General features: G+C 32.1%; 1 protein-coding gene across 2 annotated transcripts; it reads left to right on the top strand.

Annotated features, from left to right (window-relative positions):
* The first annotated feature begins 3,356 nt into the window (after positions 1-3,356).
* Positions 3,357-10,690, top strand: LOC120768451 (acid-sensing ion channel 4-A). 2 transcript variants are annotated; one of them, XM_040095149.1, is made up of 9 exons: positions 3,357-3,615; positions 3,769-3,900; positions 8,658-8,817; positions 8,883-9,089; positions 9,191-9,339; positions 9,714-9,844; positions 9,906-10,056; positions 10,129-10,242; positions 10,321-10,690. In XM_040095149.1, the coding sequence occupies exons 1-9, from the start codon at positions 3,514-3,516 to the stop codon at positions 10,501-10,503; spliced, it is 1,329 nt and encodes a 442-aa protein (XP_039951083.1). In that variant the 5' UTR covers positions 3,357-3,513; the 3' UTR covers positions 10,504-10,690. The 2 variants fall into 2 exon arrangements, with proteins under 2 accessions (XP_039951083.1, XP_039951082.1); XM_040095148.1 differs by having other exon boundaries at positions 10,126-10,242.
* Positions 10,691-11,044: the final 354 nt, after the last annotated feature.

Genomic DNA, 11,044 nt, shown 5'->3' with positions numbered 1-11,044 from the left:
TTGGGTATATGGGATCAAAAGAAGTATGCACCTCAATTACAAAATTAGCCATATGCTTTAAGGTCCACTTTTGCAGTATCTGGGACTTGAATAGTTTTAATTCGACTTTGAGAATTTTTAGGTTTGATGGTATACCTTAAAGGTACTATTTGTGCAAATTTTCATCCCTATATATTCATTAGTACTAGATTTGTGTACTGGAAAGCGAAGAGTTTGAATTTAAAGTTGTGTTGTATGTAGTAGTAAGAGCGGTTGTAGTCCGCCTTTTGAGTGTTTTCAATCTCCATATAACGAATTTATTCAAATAACTTTTCAAAAAACAAATCGACATCGCTTTGTTGTGTTATTGGTGTTGTTATTCTTGCTCTGTGTGTACTTTGTTGCTTTCACAACGCACAAGCAGAGACTGATGCTTTGAACCGATGCTTTGATGTTAAAAGGAACAACATTTTTCTATATAGCGAATTTTCTTTATAGCGAAGTAAATATCCAGTCCCTTGGAATTCGTTATAGAGAGTTTCGACTGTATATACAAGTATGTACGGACAAGCGAAAGAAATAAACGGTCAACCAGTTCATTTATACATACTTATATACATAACTCTATATCTATTTCGATTAATTTAAAGCTTTTTAGGTTAACTAAAATACATGTTGCGAGAGTATACCAAACTTATACATATACATACATATATAATAACATAAAAATAAGTTGGGGTGTTTTCTGTTCGCTATAGCTGACTAAACCGTTGCTTGATGTGAAAAATGGCCTGAACCACTTTGAAGGTAATCCAATGAAGATGGTTTGTAAAAAAAATCAGAAAATGTTCATTTTTAACCGACTTACGAGCGTAAAGTGAAAAAAAAAATCATTACTTATTTATAACAGAGAATGTTAAATTTAGACAGAGCTAAGCTGCATCACACTGAAAAGCGCGAGTTATAGCGTGAATAATAACAAAAACAATATTTCCTTTTGTATGCGCCAGGTCACTGGCAAACACTTTCATGCAATTTAATACTTGCTAAAATAAGACAATCAGGGAAGATAGCGATAGCAGTTGCTTCGTCGGGAATAGCGGCAACCTTTCTAAAGGATGAAACAACTGCTTATTCATCTTTTAAACTTCCGTTATCCATAAATCTTAAACAGCAATCAATATGTTCTAACCGCAAAAGTGGGCCTCTTGGTTAACTATTGCAAGACGCCTCATTGATTATGTGGGATGAATGCACCATGAGCTATAAAGCACATACATATAGCGGCCGTGGACAGAAAATTAAAAGACCTTAGAAACTCCTTTGCTCACATAGGCGGGATAACTTTTGTATTTGCATTTACAAAGTTACGCGAGCAGATATCATCAAAGCATGCTTAATATCGTCGCCCTTATGGAATTCGATTGAAAATATAAATTTACGGACGAATATGAGAGCTCATCTTCATGGAATCACTGATGGCGATTTTCCACAGCAACTGCTTAAGGGGGTATTCTCATGTCTTCACTTCGAAAAATCGATTTTTTTTATTTTGACAGTAAAACCAATTGAAAACATGCAGTGAAAATTTCAGACCGAAATTCATAGTATTTGATAAGTTACAGCTCATAGTCGCCGACGTGTCGTAAGCGACTGTCTACCAGGCGCCATTGACAAGTCTGCAGCTGCTACGTTTCTAAGCGCATTTTTCTCGAATTATCATTTTCTGAAACCGTTATGATCCTAAAAAATAAGTATTCAATCGATTGCTTTAAAATGTTCTTCTGCTCATTTATACTTATCGTCCCTACCAGAATTGTTTATTTTCGAAAATATTTTTATATTTGTTTTAAACGATTTTTAACGAAAAAACAAGATTTTCGAGACTTTTTTTTTTGAAGTTCGACATTTTTGTTTTATGAAATTGATTATATTTGCAGAACTACTGAAAATATAATAAATTAGATTTTTTTTATTTCAGACAACATGAACAGCCGCTATCACCATGACCAGTGAACTACTTTTTTTTGTTGGAAACTACTTAGATTAAAAAAAATTTTATTAAAAATGTAAAAAACGAAAAAAAAAATTGTTTGTACATTTCAAAATACAAATAAAAATATTTTAAAAAATTAAAATGAATGAATTTTGTTGTCGCATAAAAAAAATTTTCCTAAAAAGTGGTGAAATGTATGCGTTCACATGAGAGTACCCCCTTAAACTTGGGGAAGGAATTTTTCCCACTCCAAATTTAAGGAGTAATTGTAATATTCTTCTCGATGAGTCTTTGGGCCAAATAGTCCATAGTTTAGAAATTTTAATAGATGCAGTATACCCTGACATCGAGAATTTGCACGAAAAGGAATTTCATTGGTTGTGTTCTAAGGCAATAGTGTCACCCAGGAATGATAGTGTCAACGAAATAAACGTTTTAATTATTCAAAAAGTTCCCGGAAAAAATAAAAATCGATAGACACCTTAACTAATATCGGAAACGCAGTCCATTATTCCTAGGAGTTTTTACCTTCATTAAGCTCTTCTGGACTGCCACCACATGAATTGGCTTTAAAAAATGGTATTCCAATATAATTCCAATGTAAATATCGTTGACAGGGAAGCTCTGACGCAGTAAATTATTTTTCAGGAGCAGAGAAAATAAAATATATAGTAAAGGCCTTTTTACAAAAATTAAAAAAATAATAAAAAAAAATGAGAAAATATGTGTGGGAGAGTGTGTAGAAAATTATAACTTTTGAAATTATTGTTTAATACCCATATGAAGCCGGGGCGAGCTGTTAGTGATGTATAAGAACTCAATATTCGGCATTCTACGAAATTATTATTGGGTTAAAATCATATTTGGTAACGTAATATCTTTTCATTACTACTAGTTACTTCATGTCCGAGATATTTATACCTATTTAAATCAACCCAAAGAAAAAATATGTATGTAGATATGTGATATAATAGGTCAAATGGTTTCTGAGATATAGTACCTCTGCACCAAATTATAGTTTCATATCTTATTTTGGAGCTTAGTTGAATGACGTTATAGGTTGTCGAATAACGGCGGAAAGGGAAATATCTTCATATGTATATTGCACCGTAGGTTTATTGTTTAAGGCGCGCCTTAATGTACAAACATATGTATAATTGCGATATCACTGCTTGAATGAGTAAATAAACCGTATGTAAATTCATATAATTACTATGTATAGGTAAATCTTATCACACATATGTATTCTTTGTCACAAGCAATTCAAATAACCGAAGCTGAATTGCAATGAGCTAGGCGTTACAAGTACGCAGAGCGAAAGTGTTCTACGGATATGGATATAAATCATAAGCATAATCTATTGACAAACGAGACTTGTCGTGGGAACTAATACGGGATGCTTTGGCGTTTAGCAGGAAAACAATACGTCAATAACACTTCACGGTCGCAGCAGTAATTCAGTTTGAACTCGGTGGTGCATATTAACAGCCGCCTAATACGAATATAACAGCACTTTCAACTCTCAACAAATAACGACTATGGGATATTGGTTAGAGCTATTGGATTGGATATTAAGAGATCCTGGAAAACTAATACGCTATTTAGTCCTTTTTGTGTGCTCAGTTATTGTGATTGTTCAGGTACATAAAGTATTTTCATGGAGTGAAGATTTATTGGAGCTTGCAGTGATAAATATGAAGTGTTAATAATTAACAATTAGTGTTGGAAAGACACTCAAGAATCGAATGCAAGTTGTTATGAAAGTATAATAATCTCTTGTTTTCCTCAACTAGTTGTCGGAATGCTTTACTAAACTGAATAGTCCACCGATATCAACTCACTCATACTTTAGTCTGAACGACACTGTAGAAATGCCAGCTGTCACCATATGCCGCGAGCCACCATACAAAGAAGATGTACTAAATGTGAGTTCTCCAATAAGTAAATTATGATAACATTTTAATTTTTATCAACATATGCAAAACGAAGAAAGGCCTATGAACGGCGGTGCGGTTACTCTCCGTGTAAAATATAATTTTAAAACTCCCAAAACTCACAAAATAAATAGCTTAAATCACGCATTTCAGGTACTGTTCAAACAATTTTAACTCAGTTTGGAGAGTAACAATATTTAGACATTCTATGTTACGCAATTTTTAATTCCATACAATTTATCGAAATAAAAAATTGTACAAATCGGACCATAATTTTCAAGCCCTCAGATCAAATATATAGACCCCAGTATTTCTTGCAGACTTTTTACCGATTATTATTATATTGGTCCATTGTCAAAGGAGATCTATGAGAATATTTTTATGATAACTTAATATTTTCGAATTTCCGATTTGCTTAATACCACGTATATGGGTCAATGTGGTACTTATCTTAATGAAAACCAGATGGAACATCTTTCTAATAACTGTATATCCTTGTGATAAAATTAATAAAATCAGGTGAATTAACGATTTTCAATGTATCACTTATACCTTATAGTTATATTGGTCAATATGTAAAGTATGTTAATGAAACTCAGAGGGCATTTTTTTCTGAGAATGAGAAATATATATATTATATACATACATATACATACATATATAGGAGTATAAAATGTTTGGTTACATTCCCTTATAGCGCCCATACACGAGCACACAAGTGCGTTCGATCGGTATGAATTCGTTTGCCCATACACGACACACAAATCCATTTTGCGTTCGTTCTTCACAGAGTTAACATGTGCGACAGGCAAGCGGAACATTTCTTGGAATTTATTTCTAATGTAGCATTTTTATCTATTTCATTGTATTTCGTTAATAAGTTTTTCCAACTTTTATTTTTCTTACACTATGTATATGTATGAGCGCTTAGGAAAAAAGCGAAAACTTTGAAGCGTGATTTCTCGGTTTTTCATTTTTACGATTATTCTTAATTGGCGGGCAGGATAGAAAAAAAACTTAACGTCGTATAGAATTAAGGCAAAGTTTATTATCATTGACATAAAATTATCTTACATTTAAACTGAAAAAAATATTAAGAAAAGTCAAATTTTAACATATTTTTAAACTATTTATTCAATTTTTAATAAAATTTTAAATTTTACACTTTTTTTTGGAATTTTCTTAGTTTAACTAGAAGATAAATTAATAAAAAATATGAATCTCTTTGAATTTTTTGTTTCCGTCCGAAAAATGTACATGCGAGATGCATCGGATAATTGCTTCCCAAAGGCAGAATATCAAAGATTTCGTATCCAAAAAATTTGTGAAAGATGTTCAAATATATAACTATAAAGCCTAGAAATTTCGCTTGAATCAATTATTTCTTTCCAACCAAAAAAATCCTCAAAAAAATCGATTTTTTGAAGCCTCGAAAGCAGGCCCTTAACACTTGCCATTGTCCGCGATCTTCACTGTTCGGCGACACGAGAGAAATGAGATTTTGTGCGCCGACAACGCCATACACGATAAACATGTTCGCGCACCGATCGTAAAAAATCAAACATTTTCGCGAACATGGATCGGTACGCGAACAAGCTCATACACGATAAACCGCAAGCACACACATACCGATCGAACGCACTTGTGTGCTCGTGTATGGGCGCTTTTAGCCCTCTCTTTTTTGTTTATTACAAAAATTGTCCAACACTGAAAAGTATTTCCTATGCTTTGATCTTTACAAATTGCAAAAGTACAAAAGGGTTGACTACATCCGATCCGATATATTATACATATGTCATTTTTATTCCAGTCTTTATTTATTAAAATCTATAAATACATCCTAACGTGTTGTTTTTGATATATTTTGTAACGTTAATAGAATGGGCTCCATATAACTAAAATTATATAGTTGAAAATTAGAAATGATAAGAACCTCTTTCTTCTCTCGAATTAATGAGCAGGTACATATGTATGTTTGTATGTACATATTTTTTGTGTAAAGTTATAAAAATATTAGAATTAACAAAGTATGCTAATTTGTTACAGCATATTTGTATATATTTTCCAAAACATATGCACAAATTTTGCTTAAACGACATATTTTTATTACATTTTAATAGTAAGCTTAGTTGAAAAATTACTTTCTGTTGATTTAAATCGATGAAGCGACTGATATACGAGACCGTTTTGCAGCAAATATTTTAATGTGTATTTTACAACGAGATACATACATAAGCAGCAAATTTCATATATTAAGGATGAATGACTTAAAGAAATATTCGGTGTGCTAAGTTCAAGCACTACTATGTACTCCGAATGAGCTTCCTCCTCCAATCACCAGGGTCGACGTAGAAAGAGCGTTTCCTTTGTGGCCAAATAGGGAGAGCTTTAACTTAGAAAATTAAAAAAAAAAAACAATTAACTTAATTTTAATATGTAAAAAATATACCATTGTATATTTTTAATTTATTATATTTATTAGACTTTTTTAAATTATGATATATAGTGTTGTTAAATTTTGTGGCTTCATTTTTGATGCTTTTAGTTTTTTTTTATAATACTAAACATTACATTTTATATATTTCTTTGTTGATTATAAGCCATAAGCCATAAGCATATAAAAAAGCTTGCAATATAAATAAATGTATTAAAGTAGCAAAAGAAATTAGAAATTTTCTTACATATTTTGTTTGTTAATAAAGCATATTTTTGATTTTTTAGTGTATATTAACGAGATGTAGCCAGATATCATTCATTTTTGATACGTAGCGAAGATACTTTAAAAATATTATATTATATATATTCGGTCCGCTGATATGAAATCGGGTTGATTTTACCATATTTTAATATCAAATTTTGCCAGCACCTGAAGGACTGGACTTTGATTCTAGCAAGTTACAAGAGTATAAAGTGTTACACCCGAACTTAGCCCTGCTTCACTTGTTTCCTTCATTTTTATTCACTATATCATACGACTTCAAGGGTTTCAACAAAGTTTCGCATCTCACGTAATTAAGGGTTGGGTAGTATAAGGTGCCAGCGAACTGGATCTCATGATTACCGATCTTTATTTGTCCCATTATGGAATGATTGACTCTCATGGATTATCTTTAGATATGTATATTTTCATATTATATTTCTTTTACATCTACATCGTCGGACAAAACTTATTGGATTATCTCAAGTGTCACACATATTCCGTCATAACTTTTGACAAATGTAGATGCATTAGAAGAATTTTTTTTCTTCAACAGAAAGATCGCATATTCTATATTAAGAAACAATTCAATTTTATTTTTCAATTTTTATGTAAAATTTATAAATTATAACAGAAGTGAAAAAAATAAAAATTCGTGCTAATAACTCATTGGACTAACACTTTGATTAACGAAATAACCACTTCCAATGGATTAATTTACCATTATCTGGCAGGAAAAGAATTTTGCAGGTACTTAAAGTTATAAATCGTAGATCAGACTTATTCGAATTGTGTATGTAAACGAGAACGGGTGAGTTGTGAAATATATAAACTTTTCCCGAAAAATGGTACTAAAAAATTGTTTTAGACAAAAATGGTTGGAAAAAGACATTCAACTGAACTTAAATTATTATTGTAAGCGAATTCACAAAAGGTGTGCGACAAAGGATCTTTGCAAAAATTATTCTGTTGGGAAATCAACTGTTTCTGCTATTTTACGCAAGAACAAAGCAGAAAGAACCGTTAAAAAACTTAATATTGGAGGACGTTCTAGAGTCAATTCGGTAAAGGATGACTTACGAATAATGCGCGAGTTTAAAAAAGGTGCAAAGATATCAGCAAAAAAAGTTGTAGATAGCTTACAACTAAGCATGAGTACGCATATAGTACAACGACACGCCGTTGATGATGTTCTATTTAGCTTCCGTGCTGCGAAAAAACCATATATTTGCAAAAAAAACAAACGATTAGGACGTTTGGAATTTGCGAAAATGCATATCAATTGGACTCCAGAGCAGTGGAAGTCATATTGTTTTCAGATGAGTTCAAATTTAATTTGCAGAACTCAGATGGAATGACACGTGCGCGAAGAGCAACAGGAAAGCGTTTAGGCCGTCGTTATTTGCAGGGTACAGTAGAGCATGGTGGGGGTAATATAATGGTGCGGGGATGCTTTTCTGGTCAGATAGAAAGACCTATTTACAGAATAGAAGGGAAAATCAATAAGCTCTAATATAAAAATATACTGCAAACCCAAATCTTATCCCATACTATCAAAAAAATGCAGCTTGAAATTATTCTTCTAATGCATCTATGTATGTAATAAGTTATGACTCGAGTTAGTCCAATGAGTTTTATCCGACGCCGTAATTCTAGTTCTTCTAATAAATAAAACTGTGCGTTGATGAAAATGTAAACATTTTATTAGTTTATTTTATTTTTATTACATTATTTTATTTAATTATTATAGTTTTTTCCAATTTGATTCATGTAATAATTGAAACCTTATCGAATTTTAAAGGATGCGACATTGGTTAAATTGAAGTCTTAATCCTGAGGAATTAAAAAATTTCAATAAGAGACAGGTCCGATATACTAGCTGTCAGTATACTTGTATCTTTAAAATTTTCGTTTTGGAAAGATCGCATTATTATGCAGATGCTTTGAATTCGAATATTTTAATATACACAATTAAAGAATTAATAAGTTATGTCACAGTCTGTTAAAAGTAATATAAAACTTATTACAATTTTTTAAATATTTCTTTTAGAGTATGTCGGGTGGTATATGCCCGCATCCAAAATATATAACTTGCTGGAATAACTTCCCTTTCAACGACTTAGAACTAGATGATTTCTTTATGAATTCAACCTTTGATTTAGAAGAAACCATATTAGGTGAACAATATGGACTTGATGGATTAACAAAGAGTGAGTTAAGATAAAATATATTCAATATTATCAATTTATTTAAATATATAACTGCGTATATCAAGATTTAGAAATAAAAACCAGCTTACACTTCTACATGGGCCGCTGTTACACTTTGAATCCTAAAATAGAGTTAAAACGTACAACTCGTACTTCTGGTTATTCTCTAATGCTTACTCATCACATTATACCGGGCTCAAGTATGGAAATGATGTTGGAAAAAAATCCAGGATGGCATGTTTATATACATGATCATCGTCATGAGTTCACAGGTAAATAAAAATTTATAAAGTTTTGAAACTACTATATTGAAACCCTTTTAATTTTTCCTTTTACCTTATTTCATGAAATCTTACTTATTTATTTTTTTTAGAACTCAATGTCAAAGGGGCAGCACGTTCAGAATATATTTTCGCTGAAATTGACGAAGAAATTGAAATAAAACTCCAAAGTCAACAATTCAGAAATATTGAATCCAAAGAAACGCCTTGTTCAGCCACACTAAGCTATAGTGACATGAAGGTATACTAACCTTTTACTACCTACCACGTTTTAGGTATTTTAAAGAAAAGAAGATCACTTATTAAAAGCTTAAAATAGTAGGGCTAATTTCGGGCGGCACATGTATACGGGCAAAGTGTAAATCATAGGCCACAAAAAATACACACAAACCATGCCTATGTATATTGACATGTATATTGCCCTCAAATGGAAGAAGAAGAAAATGGAATATCATATCTTCTTAACGTTGTTGTTCAGGGTGCCATCGATTTACCCCTCTCTTATCTCAAACAAACCTAACTCAATTTTTTGCAGATATTTACACACAAATAGATATGTATATACTGCATAGAAATGAAAAACTTCGATTTATTAAAAACATAATATTTTCTCAGTGCGCAGAGTTATGTGTTTTCGATGACTTGGCTACAAAAACCAATTGCACTGGTCCTTGGATGACCGGTATATTGCAGCAACCATGCGATAACAGCAAGTCAATGCGTGCCTTAATAAAGGATTACGGGATGTAAGAAGACAAAAGAACTGACGTTTTTACAACAAACTTTAAATGTCATTTTATTATATAGCTACTATGAAAGTGACGACGACATTGAATGCGATTGCAAACGTCCTTGTAACGCGCGTATTTATTCGACATTTATACAAAGCAGAAAACAACTTAATTCAGGTCAGCAATATACCCAAGTATGGATTTACTATTCCACAAAACTGGTTTCGGTAATATTAAAATCGGAAACAAATTTCACAAATAGTAGGAAAGTTTATATCTACGTGTGTTCTTTTCAGCAGATGGTGGAAGAACGTCTGAGTTATGACACAACACAATTTATAGCTGACATTGGTGGCTCATTGGGTTTTCTGCTAGGTCTCTCTGTTCTAGGATTAATCGGCATATTGGAACATGTTAGTAATTGTTCAATTTTATTCATAAAAAAGTTAGAAATATTTTTCTTATATTCAATGCCTTAACTTGCCTTATAGCTTACCTTATTTTTCTGCGGAGGATTAATAAAAAAACAATTAAAACACGAGAAGCAGTTACAAGACGACGCAGAACGTCAATCCCAAAAAAGTGATGCAACTGATATAACAGGTACAACTCTTGATATAGCCACAATATCCAGAGAGAAGAAAACATATATGGACGAAGAAACTCTTGCTTGACTTATTTTCATTTATTATTTTTTATTAAGTAGTATAAGTAGTATTTAATCACTTTATACCGTTTAATAAGTAAAACTGTTCCTTGTATGTGGTATCCCGCATTGAGTAAACTTAGCAGCACTTAAATTTTTATCAAATTTACATCCATTTCTCCGCCTCTCTAATAAAGCGTCGTAAACAAATAGAACGAAATTTTGTTTTTTTTTTCGTTCTAAGTAACCCAACTTGACTCGAACGGGTCCATTTAAACTGTGTAAAACAAATCGATACAATCTACAATTTTTAGATTAATGTATACTAGTGCCCGCATACGAGGAGTTGTTAGGGGTTCTATAGAAAGCTGACAACAAAATCATCTTCGGTATCCGCAAAGCCAGGATGAAGATCTTCCAAGGCAATAAAGTGGCGACACAGATAATTTCGACAAAGCCAGCCAGCTGCTAAGGGAGATCTCAATAAGAGATCAGATCTGCAGCATTCAAAAAGTGCTACAGGGAATTTGACAACCCTCTTATATGAGAGGTGAAACAATACACGATCA

This window comes from Bactrocera tryoni, chromosome 2, assembly GCF_016617805.1.
Source record: "Bactrocera tryoni isolate S06 chromosome 2, CSIRO_BtryS06_freeze2, whole genome shotgun sequence".
Lineage (NCBI taxonomy): Eukaryota > Metazoa > Arthropoda > Insecta > Diptera > Tephritidae > Bactrocera > Bactrocera tryoni.
This window is presented reverse-complemented; position numbering and strand designations above follow the sequence as displayed.

Excerpts from the sequence above, each read along its gene's own strand:
- LOC120768451 (XM_040095148.1), top strand. The coding sequence starts at position 3,514 with ATGGGATATTGGTTAGAGCTATTGGATTGGATATTAAGAGATCCTGGA. Across the intron at positions 3,901-8,657 it reads ACAAAGAAGATGTACTAAAT|AGTATGTCGGGTGGTATATG; the intron begins GTGAGTTCTCCA and ends TATTTCTTTTAG. Across the intron at positions 9,845-9,905 it reads TTAATAAAGGATTACGGGAT|CTACTATGAAAGTGACGACG; the intron begins GTAAGAAGACAA and ends TTTATTATATAG.